At 26.6% G+C, this 15,548-nt stretch overlaps 1 protein-coding gene across 1 annotated transcript in view; it reads left to right on the forward strand.

The window, feature by feature from the left end:
* LOC142325556 (neural cell adhesion molecule 2-like) overlaps nucleotides 1-15,548 on the forward strand; it is a 769,074-nt gene that overhangs the window by 733,039 nt on the left and 20,487 nt on the right. Inside the window, exons 6-8 of the mRNA XM_075367446.1 lie at nucleotides 1,414-1,558; nucleotides 4,685-4,815; nucleotides 9,983-10,142. Of these exons, the coding sequence (XP_075223561.1) occupies nucleotides 1,414-1,558; nucleotides 4,685-4,815; nucleotides 9,983-10,142 (436 nt within the window). The remainder of the gene's footprint in view (nucleotides 1-1,413; nucleotides 1,559-4,684; nucleotides 4,816-9,982; nucleotides 10,143-15,548) is intronic.

Here is a 15,548-nt window from a genome sequence, read left to right on the forward strand (position 1 = left end):
TAACAGTGAAATGTATTTTTTCACTTGTAATAGCAAAATTGCTAATCACTGTAATTTTAATAAATTATATTTAATATTTTAATTTATTAGTAGTAATACATATTAAAGTGGATAAAGTGGGTGGATAGTGACTAATAAAGAGGTGTTATGGCAAATTGATGAAGAAAGAAGCATTTGAATAGTTAAAAGACAAGACAGACTTATAGGCCACATATTAAGTCATCCTGGAAAAGTCGCTTTATTATTGGAGGATAGGTAGAAGGAAAAAATTGTGCAGGCAGGCAATGTTTGGAATATGTAAAATAAATTGTTAGGGATGTAGGATGTAGGGGGTATACCGAAACCCACCAGGTTGGTCTAGTGGTGAACGCGTCTTCCCAAATCCGCTGATTTGGAAGTCGAGAGTTCCAGCGTTCAAGTCCTATTAAAGCCAGCTATTTTTACACGGACTTGAATACTAGATCGTGGATACCGGTGTTCTTTGGTGGTTGGGTTTCAATTAACCACACATCTCAGGTATGGTCGAACTGAGAATGTACAAGACTACACTTCATTCACACTCATACATATCATCCTTATTCATCCTCTGAAGTATTATCTAAACGGTAGTTACCGGAGGCTAAACAGGAAAAATAAAAAGAAAAAAAAAAGGGGGTATACCGAAATTAAATGACTAGCACTAGATAGGAAATCTTGAGAGATGCATCAAACCAGTCAAATAACTGAAGACAAAAAAAAAACATAAAATAAAATAATTGCTATAAAAATATATTCGTAAAATGAAATATATAAGTTTATTAACTTATTTTGAATTATATTATTTCATGATATAATTTTTCTACTCACACAAATGCTGAGTAATAAAGTATATACTTGATATTTCTTATTAGAAGTTAGCCAAATTACTACTCAGTCAAATTACTGGTTACTGTATTACATTATCTATTTGAACTTTTATTTTTTTTTCAATAAAACTTTTTCATAGAAGTTATGATTTTTATATATAAATAATGTTGTATAACTGTTATTTTTCTATTTTATGTAAATTCCTTTAACCATTGTATAAATTGTAAATCTTATATATGTTTTAATTAGCTTTTGCTTGCTTTACACATATTGCGAATAAACATAATAATTCTTTCATCTGGTATCTAATTCAAAATCATTACATTATAACCGGCTATGGAAATAAAATCATGGGTAATATTGGATTGTTCTATTTCAAATCAGATGCAAGGTGAGAGAATAACTAAATGCAGTTGTATTTACTAGAACAAGCAAAGCAAGCAACAGCCTACACAAAATAGTGTAAAAATTAATGATCTACAAAAATGTTATACATCCCAATGTGATTGTGTTATTTAGAAAGTAGTTTATTTTCATCAAATTGTAATAAAAGATCTTTTGTTTCAGATTAGCACTGATGGTAATGTTACAACAAGTCTTCTAACATTCATTCCTCATATTGATGATTCAGGACAAACACTTTCTTGCAGAGTTAATAATCCACATTTACCTTCTGGTGCATTAGAAGATTCATGGTCAATTATTATTCATTGTAGGTAGTTATGTATATTATTAAATGTTGCTTTTTCATAATTTTTTTTTTTTAATATTTTGTATAAAATTATAAATTTTTCTGGCTTGTGATGATTTTCAATGATAAGTTTTTTGTGTTTATTAGAAACTAACCGTCTCATGGTAATATCTGCAATATGAGAGGATACACCCAGAGATTCCTTTTGGTGAGCCATGCAAAGGTTAAATAAATACATTTACCTACTTTGCTTCCAATATTTTTTTAATCTCTTTATTTATGTTTTCAATTTTTACCTGTTTTTATAAACTTGGTTACTATTACTTTATTTAAGGACTTCATTGTTGTTAGGGGTGGATTCTTCTCCAGACTTCCCTGATTTAGATAATCATCATCTCCACTTTCAATATTATCAACTGGTTGTTTACCCCTTTCTTGAAAAAAAAATCACTAAAAGACATAATTTGATCCAGCATTAAATTAATGTTTAGTACTTTCTTCCCTGTCTCGTCTTACAACGCAGAATCTTATTTCAGCATTTCTCGTATTTAATGATCTATGAATTCTTTGATAATTGAAATACATATATAAATATATTAATGATAATTCAAAGTATGTACCAAAGCCACAAAAAGTTAAACTTTTTTCTGAAATTAAAACTTATCATAATTGTTTGCTGCAGTCAAGAATACATATTTACCAAAAGATAAATACTAATATGGATGTAATAATGCTTATCAAACAAAAAAAAGGAACATATATACACAAAAAAGTTAATTATATGTTGATATGCTGTAAATTACAAATTATTATAATAATTATAAAAAAGAAGTATAAATATGAAGTACAAATTGGCTACACAGTTGAACAATAAATAATAGCACACAAACCATGACCTTAATTGTACATTTCAAAGCAAAATTCACAAAACTTATAAAACATGTATTAAAAATAAATAGCACATAAAATATCATATATGTAGAGATCCTCCGGGTAAAATTGCAGAAATAAAGTACAATATTTGGTAAACATGAATGATACCTTCAGACTGGGAAAACTATTTAACACAATGGACTTGCAAATCAAAATTAAAAAACTATATTCACTGCTAAATTAAAGATGGGAGTAAAAGCTAAAAGAAGTGGGAATCAAAGGCAGTCCTATGTATTTAAACAGTCACATTTAAATAATGAAATAGAGGAATCACTCAATCAATTTGTGAAGTATTAGAAATGTCTTACGTTTTAACTGGAAGGAACTTGGATTCCAAATGATTTTTGCTGTCTGTTGTTAATCACACACATATTGACATATTAGCAAATCCAGTAGTATATGACTGAAAAATATATTATCTGTTTTATATTTCTTAATTTAATATTTTGCTTTTGTCAAATTTAATATGTCACAATTTTCAAAATTATATGTGTGCCACAAAAACTTTATATGTGCCACATAAAGTTTTTATATATATATAGTTTATTTTTTTTTTATCAATGATTTGATTCTATGAATCTGATTTTATTCTATTATAATCTGCAAATGTGATTCTATTGTTGTTGTATAGTGTTTGTATGAATAGGCATTTGTATGTTATTATTATATCTCAGGAAAAATGAGCATTGTCTACTCTGTGTACTATTTAGTGCATACTGCACTTAAATTTTTGCAATACTGGGCTAATGTGTTTGTCAGGTTTTGCTAATTTGCTAAATGGATTTTTAATTTTATCTTATGTTTTGAAAGCACTGCAGTAATCTTTCTCAAAAATGTTGGCAGTTCAGTATCAATTTGTTTGGTGTTTGATCGTAATTGTATTTTCTATTACTACGTATACATTTTTCTTTTTTCTATATCTTTTGTGATATGTTACCCATGAGTATGGAAAACATGACATTAAAATATATTATCTTCATAGTAGTTGTTAACTTGTTAGAGGGAATGTTTTAAAAAATTCTGAGTACATGATAACATGCATTTTGGTTTCCCTCTGGATTCTTAACTCAACACACTAAAACATTATTAAATTTATAATAAAAGCATTTCATTTAAAAAAAAAAAACATCAAAATAAATTTAAAAACATAATACTGATCAATTTTACTACCTAATAATGTGCAAATCTACATACCTACTACTGCTACTACTACAATTACTATTCCTATCTACTTTAGAACAAATGCAATCAACAACATCGCTAACTATGACACAGCTGAACAAAAACTCTAATAAGATTAGGAGGCATAATAATATACAGTTAGAAAGTCAGTTGTTTCCAACTATGAAAACGTATTATACTCATAAAAAACATTTTCAGAATTCATACGTGTATATACTTGTTTGTTTCAAATCATGCTTGGTATTTTTTATCCCAAAAATGTGTGTTCTATGGGCCAAAAATTGTTTTTATTCAATTACCATCTTCATTTCTTGAGATCATGTACAAAGGAAGTCTTTTATGTAGGACTCTAATTTATTATTAAAGAGTAATATAAAATAATGTGATAAAACAAAAAAAATATTCTTGGTTACATAAACTAAACCATTGTTGCTTGAAATTATAAGAGTCTGTGCAAAATTTTAATTACATAATTACAGAATTAATTTTACACTTTTCCCTCCCTAATTATTTGGAAATATTCCTTCAGAAAATATTTTCTTTCCAAAACTGCATTGCTGAGATCAATCTGTAACAATTGAATTGAACAGCAGTACTGTATAATACTTCTGAAAAGATTCTGGAAGCATATTTCTGTACATATTTGAGAGTATGTCATAAATTAATTGTAGTTTCTTAAAGTTGATTTTTTTGTTCTACATGTAAGATTAGTAATATTTCACTTTCAGCAATTATATACTCATAAGTCACAGAATTTATATTTTATTTGTAAATTTATGTTTATTCTCTTCAACATGTATGAACTTTCTAAAAAAAAAAATTATTTTTCATTCATTTCCAAATATATATGATATATAAATATATCATATATATTTGAATATATGATATATTTATATAAAACAAAATTACTAATTTATGTTCAGAGATAAATTATAGCATGAAAATTACGTAATATAAATGAAGTTTTATTAAATTATTTTATGCACTACAGATATTTTGGTGTAATAACATTCATTATAAACTACTTTTCAGATGCGCCAATAGTAAGTATTGAGCTTGGGAGCAGCCTAAATGCAAGTTCCATAAGAGAAGGAATGGACGTTTATTTTGACTGCACTATACAAGCATTCCCTTGGGTTAGAAAGGTCACATGGCTCCATAATGTCAGTAAATTATTCATATATTTTCTTTATATTTTTAAAGTATTAAAATATGCAGCATATAAAAAGGTGATATTCCTGAATTTTTTAAAAATATGTAATAGTTCACCATCAAAAATCTGTAATTACTTATTGAAAATTAATAGATAACCCATACTGTAAATCCTAGCATGGGTTTTATAGATCACATCAACATAAGATAAATTATAAAAACAAAAACAAATTACAAGATGCAAAAAATGCACAAGTCCATGTTTATTTAAATACAAACACATGAAATAGTCTTAACGTAAATTAAATATGGAATAATTCACAATTCAGAAGCCACTATTGAAAGTTATTTTCAGCATATATTTATGTACACTTTGAACAGGATACACATAAATCATGTTTTTTTTGTGTTTTTTCTAAAAATTCATCAACAGTGTAATATTATTTCGGTAAAAGAAAATCTATTAAATGCATTTTAAATAAATGGCTACTTATTTTTATACTTGCTCTGGTGTGTTTCATATTTCTTTTTTTTAGTATTTGATTTTTTAAATTTATTTAAATGTATTATGTATTTGTAATTATTTATTTATTTTGTTTATTTTAAATATTAAATTGAAAAAATTTTTCAAATGCTTCAGCTAAATTGTTATAAAGATTAGACAAAGTATAAAAATGAAATGCTAACTGAAGCAAACCGGAGGAACTTTTATACTAGATACAAATATCTGGTATCAAATACAAATTTGGAAATAATAAATAGCTCTTAAAAATACTTCTGTGGAATTTGTATTTGTAACGACCAAGTGTGAGTAAGAAAAACAAAGCACAAACTTACAAAATGTGTTGTTACTGGAGAATGTTGAAAATTAAATGAGTTAATTAATGAGTTAATGAGTTTAATGAGAGTACACAACAAAAAAATTTCAAGATAAATTAAAAATTAGGTATTGGCATCACATAAAAACAAAATAAATGCTATCAAATATTCAAATATATAATCAAATCAAATCAAATAAACTTGTATAATCAATTTATCTGAAATACCTAAATTTAGTTAATTTGTGTGTGAAAGGAAGTTTAGAGTTATACACAGTAAAAGAAGACAAAGATTGGTATATTTATAATATGTAACTGAAAATTTACAATGCAGGACATATATCAATATGAGGAATATTTTATTTTTAGGAACTGTATAAATTAATTGAAATAGTTTCTAACAACAAAAACTAAAAATGTGAACAATTAAATGAACATAATTTATTTAATTTGTGTAAAATAGTGTAAATATCTTTTATACATAAAAATTAATTTTTTTAACTTGCATGAATTTACATTTTCACATGATTGATTTAAAAGAAAACATATGTTTCCAAATGTAGTCTCAACATTTTGCAAGTGTCGATTTGAATGTGTACAAGTTATTTGCTTATGATTAGGAAACAAAAATAGTGTTGGACTTTTTTGTTTAACTCATTGAAATTAAAAGTATGACAAGTGTACATGCCTGCCATAGTTTTAATAATAGTGATAAACACTGATTTATTATGAATTTGTATCCTTTTTTTAAATATAGGATAAGTTTTGGATGAAAATTCAGTTACTGGAAAGAATACCTTTTATATCTCTGAAGAAAATTATTAGAATTATTTGCTAATGCCAAGTTTCTTATATAAATATTTTTTCAGATTGTATTTAATCTTAGCATCATTATATTTCATGAAGTTATTTATATATATTAAATTAACGTTTGATGAATTCAAAAACAAGATTTAGTGTGAGTACAGATAACAAGGAATTCTAACATTATCTGTCTCTTTTTATTTAAGAAATCTCTGTTTATTAAATTTAGATCTCAACTTGTATTCAATAAACTAGGAATGTTATTAAAGACTTTGAATAAAGTTTTTCAAGAAAACAATGTTAAAAGAATTTTTTTATTGAAAAAATAAATTACTCTGAACAAATTTTTATTTTGAATCTCTTGTAATTTGCATCTTAGATTTTACTTTTTTTAAATAATTTTTTATATGTGAACGTTTTAATTTTTATAATGATCTTTATTTTTTCATATTCCTTATTTTATAATTGTAAAGCTACTTAGGAAAAAATTAATAAACAAATAAACTTAAATGGTGCGTTAAAAATTTAATCTGAAATCTTAGTTTTATGAAATACCAACTAGGAACCAGTCTGATGAATCACTTTTAATTATAAATTTTATTTGTACTTATATTCTGGTTACACAAATAGTAGTACTTGAAAATGTTAAAGTGAAAAATCAAATATGAAGAAATAAAAATAAAGAATAATTATAAAAATGCAGAAAATAAACTCATAGTATATATATATTTATTTCAGTGAAATTAATCTTTTTAAGATTCATATTATTCCTCTGTGCTGTTAAATTATATTTTTAATTTTATCATTATAAACCACCTAGCACAGAATATTGATATAAAACATATCTTACTTAATCTTAGCATGAAAGTACTTTTTCAAGATTATTAAAGTGCATATTAAAAATTAAGAATATTAAAATAATTGGTAATATATATATTATAAATATGAATACATATATTTTTTATATATATAGGTAATGTATACTTTTACATAATTTTTTTAACATAAAATATGAATTATTATATTTGTTATTGTTTTATTTAGTACACTACAGAATTTCTATGAAATCAAAATTCAGTATCATGAAATGTAACTTCTCATTTAACATATTGTAACTGATCTTTTGTTTTAATTTCTGCACAGTATTTATGTGGTTTAATTTGCACTTAATTCTATAATTGTTTAGTATGATATACGATTGCCTTGCCTTCTTTTGATAACAGAACAATGAAACTTATTCAGTGTGAAACTTATTCCGAAACAAAAATTTCTTGTTCTGCAAAAACTAAAATTAACCTTGCTACTGTTGAGAATACAATAAGCTCCCAATAATCTGACACATATCTGGCAGCCCTGGTGTCAGATTACCAAAATTTGTCTGATTACTGGAATTACCCTAATTTCAATAAAATAACCTACAGAAAACATTACATATTTTCATATGCATTTATTAATTTGAATAACTGATGTAATTTGATTAAGAAAATAACAATAATACATACAACTACTTACTTAACAGAAAAATACTGGTCAATAAATAGTCTTTTGTTTTTTTTTTATTTTAATGGATAATTTAAAATTATTTTCTCACTTGTTTTAATGTTAAAATATCACCAACTGCTTTTTATTTTCTTCAGCCCACTTGATAAACACGTTAAACGTACTCAAATCACTTTTTATGACCTACGGTACTAATTGATGGCGAAGGTGTCACGTTTTTGCCATTATTATATTTATCTTTATCCAGTACGTCTTCATTATCTCCCAGTCAGTCATCAGTTGATAAATTTCATCTTCAATTCCAGTCAACCATTCATTTATGTTGTCTTGTGTTAGCTCTTCTCAGCTCGTCTTGACAACTGGGATAGCCACTTCCTAATATCATTTATTTCAGCATCTGGATTGAAATCATTACTTTCAGATGTTGGTATTTTTTCATTTACCACTGTTTTTTTGTGTTTTTAGTAAAAATGTGATTGAGGATGAGTTGGTCACAGTTTTTTCCAAGAGCACACTATTGTTTTGGTAGGAATTTTTTCCCATGCTTGTGCGAGATCAAACACATTCGTTTTCTTTAAGATTTATTTCTTTTAAACATTTTAAAATAGGCATATTTTCTGATTTACTCAGTACACTACACAATAGACTCTATTTGTAATTTGTTTTAATCATCTGGATTACATTCTGATCCATCGGCTGAACAATAGTTGCATGAATTAACCCATCTTTATTAAGTCTTCCTCATCCAGGTGCCCTGTTCAGTTATCTAAAAGTTACAATACTTTTTCTGGTAAATGTCTTTGTTTAAGGAAATTTTTTACTGATGACATGAACTGCTCATTAAACCATTCAAAAAATACTTTCCTTTTCATCCATGCTCAGCTTTGATTTTTGTATTTAATAGGATTTCTTATGTTTTTAATGTATTTTATTCATCACATATAAGGCTATAAAAAAATGTCTAAAATTTTCCAAAATTATAAAGTCCAGACCTTAAACACAGAAAAGTTTTTTGAAAATTTTTACATTTTTGTTTTAGCTTTTTTGGAGGGGGGTGTTAGATTTATAGAAAATTTTATGAAGCTAATATGTTAAGTTTAACCTATTTATTAAGTATTTATTTTTTTTTTTTTATTATTAAAAATCTTTTTTTCTTTCTCACTTTAAGGGTAATTAAAATTTAAGTTGTTTTGACCCCTATAATATATTCTTGACAAAGAGTAAGAAGCAATATTTTTTCATTACTATTATAAGTTATACTCTTATTTTTTCAATATTTTTAAATAATTATTTTTTTTTATCTTTTTTTGTTTAGCATCACTTATTTATAGAATGTTTTTACTAATTGTCCCCAAAGAGTAAGGGAGCCTACAAAATCAAAAAAATATTTGAAATTTAAAAATTTTGATGCTTAAATCTTATTTTCATAATCATTATAATCAGGAAAAAGTGTCTCATTGATATGGAGACTCCATAATTTAAAAAAAAAATCAAGAAATTTTTTTAAATTTATTTTTAAATTTTATTATGAAATTAAAAATATGTAACTTAATGATTAAAGACTTTATTGAAGCCAAAAGATTTTGCAATGAAAAAAGTGTAAGGTGTTGTATAATTTGACTGTTAATTTGATTTGTAAAAAAGCCAGGAAAGTCATGTAATATTTTGCCAGCTTTTTATACTTATTTATTATCAGTTTTCCTTTTTAATCTTTGTACTTAACACGTTTAAAGTTTGTTTTAAATACTTCATCTCTCATTTGTTTTGCTCTTTTTTTCACTGTTTATTCTCATAATTCTTTAATTAATTTAATTATCTTTAATTCTTTAATTGGTGAAATATTACAATTTTTCATTATAAATGGGTATAGTTAATGCGCAATAGAACTAAGAAGTAAGATAATTATTATCAAAGTGAAGCTTGATCTAGTGAACTATAGTTATAGAAAATGAACTGATTTACTGATTTGATTATTTCCTTTAATATTTTATTGTTCTTTATAATAATAGTTGTGTTCCATGTTTTACCAACTTTTTTAATCATCTTTATGTTGTAGGGTGAGGAAGTAGATAATAATGCCAATAAAGGGCGTATTGTAATGAATCAAACACTTGTTTTACAAACTGTTACAAGAAATGATGCAGGTCATTATTCATGCATTGCTTCTAATTCGGAAGGTGACTCTGAAAGCAAACCATTCAATCTTGATATTAAGTGTAAGTTACTGTTATTATTTTTATTTATTACAAGCAATATAAATAATATATACTTAATTGTAAAAAAAATTATATTATTTAATATAAATTATATTACAGATTTTAGATTATACCAAAATTAGAAACCATATAATTCAGATATATGTGCTAAATTTCTGAATGAGATAAACTTTAAAACAAAAAATTCTGTAATGTATTTGATCAATCCTACATCAACCATTTACTACTTAACTAGGCTTGGTTTGTCTGTAAATGTTACAGACTTATAGTGTAATTCCAGAACTGAATCATTAAATTGGCAATTATATTGAGATTTTGATTGATTTTAATAAAAAACAGAAATGCTTTTTACTTTCCTGTCTAGATACCTACTATAGTGCTATAGTAGGGCTACAGCACTAGAAAGGAAAGTATTTTAATTGATCCAATTTGGGGATATATGGTTGTCACAGAATCTTGATGTTTTGACACGTAAGGAATACAAAAACCCAAAAAACTGGATAGAAATTTTCTGGATGTTAATGTGTGTGTGTGTGTGTGTGTGTGTGTGTTTGCTGTTGGCCTATAAATCACCTTATATCTCCAGAACTAATGGACTGATTTTGACCAAACTTGATCAGATTAATTCTATATATGGGGCATTGATTCCACTAAATTTTCAACTTAAAAGGTCAAGGGGGTGAGGCTGTAGAGTAAGATCACCCTCATTATCTTGAGATATTACCTAATTAAGGTAATATTTTCTTAGGCACATTTTTAATAATTAAAAAATAACAATGTTTGCAAAAAACCTTTTGCAAAATTGCATTCCCACCCCAAAAAATGCTCTAAACTACTGCTATGTTGTGATGTCACAGGTGAGCGGTAGAATTAAATAAGTGAATAATATTTAAAGTAAAAAAGTGACTTGATCTGACTGGTCTCAAATTCGACTGCTCAGTTGACACAGTACCTGATGCGCTAAGTTTGTTGTATATAAATTGTGAAATTATATTATTTTAGTTAGTGCTGACTGTTAAGTATCACCACACCCACGGGAATTAAATGTGGTATGTGCACATGCTTTAGTTAGAATCATGAAATTAAATAAACAAAAAAATATTACATTTAGATAAAATGATAAATATTTTTAATTAAGTTATATGTGTAAGCCATGCTTCATCAGAAACAACCCACAGTTACAGCGTGACATGAGACTCCTACAACTGTGTTGTCAGCTTTTTTCTTTTATATGGACATAATTAAAACATGTTAAAATTTCCTAACAGAATTCAACAAAGCTGTAGAAACAATCATAAAAATAATAACTTTCTTACATCCCCTATGAGATAAATTGCATCACCAACAATCACACAGTTCCAAGCCTACAATACCTCCAGGAATACTAAATTGAAATAGAAATATGTGAAATAAGGACAAAGAAAGGAAATAAGGATAAAATCCTACTGGTGGGAGTCAAAGTCAATTAACCGATTTCAGTTTTTATGAAATTTAATGGTATATGAATTTTCCTTTGAAATGGTATATACATACTTATATTAATATCTAATACTGCCTAATGATCATGTCAGTTGATGGAGTTGGACATTTAGAAGTGGTGGAAGATCTGGGAATCTTGTTTGGTTGTAATCAATGATTAAAGCTCAGTCGCGCTTAGTACTTGACAAAAGTGACATTGGCTCCGCTCCATCAGTGAGTGTATCTAACGAGGGTAACAACAAACAAACAGTTTATCATTATTTTTCTTTTAATGTGTCTTGTAGTTTAGTGAGCTTTATTGTTATTAAATATTGTTTATTTTATTAATCAATTATTATACAAGTCCAAGAGATTGTTCCAGCCCTAGAATTTATCCTTATACAGTTCACTATTTCCAAATTAACATAAATTTTCTACCTACTTGGTATCATCCTATCTATCATTAAACCCATCAGATGGAACTTAAAATTATATTAAAAAATTGGCAATAATGTTGTTAAACTTTCTTAGAAGTTTGGTAGAGCTTAAAATTTTATCCCTCTCTCAATGATAAAGCTGAGAGCTATTTTTACCCTTATAACTTTATTTATTTATTTTCATATTTTAGAAGCTTTTTCTTATGTATTAGTTCATGGATATATTAATCCATCCTGTTCTGCCATTCAACTTTTTAAATATCTTTCTCTATTTCTTCTTCAATCTGATGTAGCTATACTATTGTAGCTTGAAGGCACTTTTCTGACATTCTTTCTAAGTATTTGCACCAATGTTTGAACTTTATAATGTTTTCTAAGAAATGAAAAGGAATATTCTACTCACTTCTAATTTGTCATCATTCAACCTAATGTGTGTAGCTGATGCTTGCAAAACATCATTTTAACCAATCTTGTTAAGAGACTTTTCCACCTTATGGTGACCTAGGTTTTAGAACTGTGTGCAATTAAATAGGCATAATTATTAATGTCTCCTTTGTTGTTTTACTTCTTAAAGTTTTATGAACAGTTTCACAGTTGTTCTAAAAATTTTTAATTTATTTAAAACATTGTATTCTTGTAAAATTATATATTAATCCAAGATAATTAAAATGTAACTCTTGCTTTAATAGCATGTTATCAATGACGACATCTTCTGAACTATGTATAGTGTATACATTGAAAATAAAAGCTTGTGTTGGAGAAGATCAAGACTGCATTACTACTGAACCTGAAAACATTTACATCCATCTAATAGTACAACAATAATAATCATATTTTTATTTATGCACATTTAATTTATTACTATTTTTATATTTTATTAATTAAAAATCATATTATGTAATTAGTATTAATAATTAGGATTTAATTATTAGTATTTAAAATAAAAATTGCAAAAACAAGAATTTAATTTAGATGTATTTTTAAACAAAAAATCTTAACTAGTGCTTGAATGCATATTGTATATTGTAACCATAATTACAGTAATTTTGATGTACAGTTATTATGTACAATTCTTTTTTGTACAATATTTAGAATTTTTTATTACTTACATTTTTCAAACTCTTTTTATTTGTATGTTATTTTTTCACTGATAATTGTACTATTATTATTGACACTTACTTGAAATTTGTATTATATGTCCATTTCTGTAGAAGTTACATCTTCTCTGTCTTCATTGGAAGAGTTAATTTCACTACCACTGTCTAGATGTATGATAAATTTATCCATCATTTTGCCAATTAGTGGTTCCATCTTCTTATACTCAGTTTCAGCTTTTCTACATATTTGCAATGTGGTTTCCAATCATCCTTATTTAGTTCATTCATTTTTTCTCAGCTAATTTTTTTATTATCTGACATTGAAAATGTATTATTACTACCAACATATCTTTTTAGAGCCAACATATAATATAATTGGATATAAATCAGGATGGTAAGGTGAAAGCTGCAGAACCTGATTTCTGTTTGTTTAATAGTCCATCAAAAGGGTACTTTATTTTTGAATTTCTATTGATTTAATTATGTCACATATACTCTTGGTTTTAACATTGCTTTATTAAACTGAATATTATTCTTTTCTAATCAATTAATATGTCACTTTTCCTATCATTTGTATTTGGAAGCTTCTCTAGAAGTGAATTGTGGTATGATACATTATTGATAACAACAATGACTTGGGAGGGAAAACGGGAATTAATTTTTAAGAAGCTCATTTCATGAAATTGTTGTTGTTGATGCTGTCATGATAATTACTGCTTTTTGAGCTCATTTTCCAAGTTAACATAGTGTTTGGAATGAACCCTATTTAATGAATTTATTCCTTCATCAGAATTTAATACTGAAAACATAATGAAATTCAACTCTCATTTACTACTACATTACCCAAGGATATTGTTGAAAACTTTTCATCTTTTCCTAAATTAAATCAGACATTTAGATTGCTTTAAATTTTTTTATAATTCTAAATAAAATTTCTTTGAAACAATCATTGGTAAATTAACTACTAAAAAATTAACATTAACTTTTCATAGTTGAGGTATTTTAGGTTAGAAATTATTGACATACAAGTCCAATGACCACTTACTAAACGAAGTATACTGTTCTTTCTCAATCCATTTATAGACTCATATGGCATGCTTCGTATATTGGTTGCCTTCAAAATTCCAAGTTATTGCATAATAGTAAACATCAATCTATCTTGCATCCTAATCCACCGTTAAAGAGATTAATAGTTGAAAGTGAACATTTACATCTTCTATATGGAGATATTCAACTAGTTTACAGTTCCTTACGTGAATTGAATCATCAATGGGAAACTTAATATATGTAATTATTCAAAAATGTATAATATGCTTTCATTTTAGTGCTAAAAGGTTAAACTTACAACTAGTCAATTACCAGTAGTTCAAGTGACTCCATCTAAACCTTCCTCTCGTGTGCCGTCAATTATGGTAGCCCATTAATAATTTGGCATGGTGGGCAGAGAGGACTTTCAAAGACTTATATACACTTATTTATATGTCTTTCAACTAAGGCTATATATTTAGAATTAATTTCTAATTTAACTTCAGAGGCTTTCATCACTGCACTGAGATGATTTATTTCACAAAGGGTTATACAAAAACAAATTTTTTCCAATAATGCAACAAATTTTAAAGCGGTAAACAATATTCTATATGAACTATTTCCAATACTCAACTCAAAGGATTTCAGATGCAGTATTCAAATCTTTTCCACTTCACAAGGAATAGATTGGTTATTCATTCTTCCTTCATCCCCATACTTTGGTGGATTATGGGAAAGCATAAAAAGCGTCAAATATCAGTTTTTCCGTATCATAGGACAACTTTTTGTAACTTTGAGAAATTATACACCATACCCACACAAATTGAAGCCGATTGATTACTTTAATCAATTACAAAAATGTAGTAAATGGTAAACTTCTAAGAGAAACATGTGTGAAGGAGATCTTGTTTTAATATCAAACAACAGTACTCCTCCTTTAGGATGGAAATACAGATTAATAGTAAAACCATTTACAGGCTCAGACAACTTAATACGTATTACAGAAGTAAAAATGCAGAGTGGAATAATTTTCAAGCCAGTATATTAATTATATTTATTACCAGTTTTTAGCAAATTGAATAAATGACATTTACAATTCTTTTATACTTTATTCATGGTGTCTTATAACATGGTAAATCCTTATCTGGCTTTGCCTGATCCATTGCAGATGCCCTACATTTCAAGTAATAACTTACTTCAGCATCCAACCACCATCAGGTTTACTTATCACGGAATCCAGTTTTTCAGTGATTTTCTTATTTAGAAAATCAAAGAAAGCAATTTGCCTTCACAAAAAGTACATCCATACTATGTATATTCGAGTTCTGATATCCTTTACAAACTATTTAATTATATAATAAATCCACGTACACATTGTATATTCCAGG

The sequence above is a fragment of the Lycorma delicatula genome, chromosome 5, assembly GCF_047948215.1.
Source record: "Lycorma delicatula isolate Av1 chromosome 5, ASM4794821v1, whole genome shotgun sequence".
Lineage (NCBI taxonomy): Eukaryota > Metazoa > Arthropoda > Insecta > Hemiptera > Fulgoridae > Lycorma > Lycorma delicatula.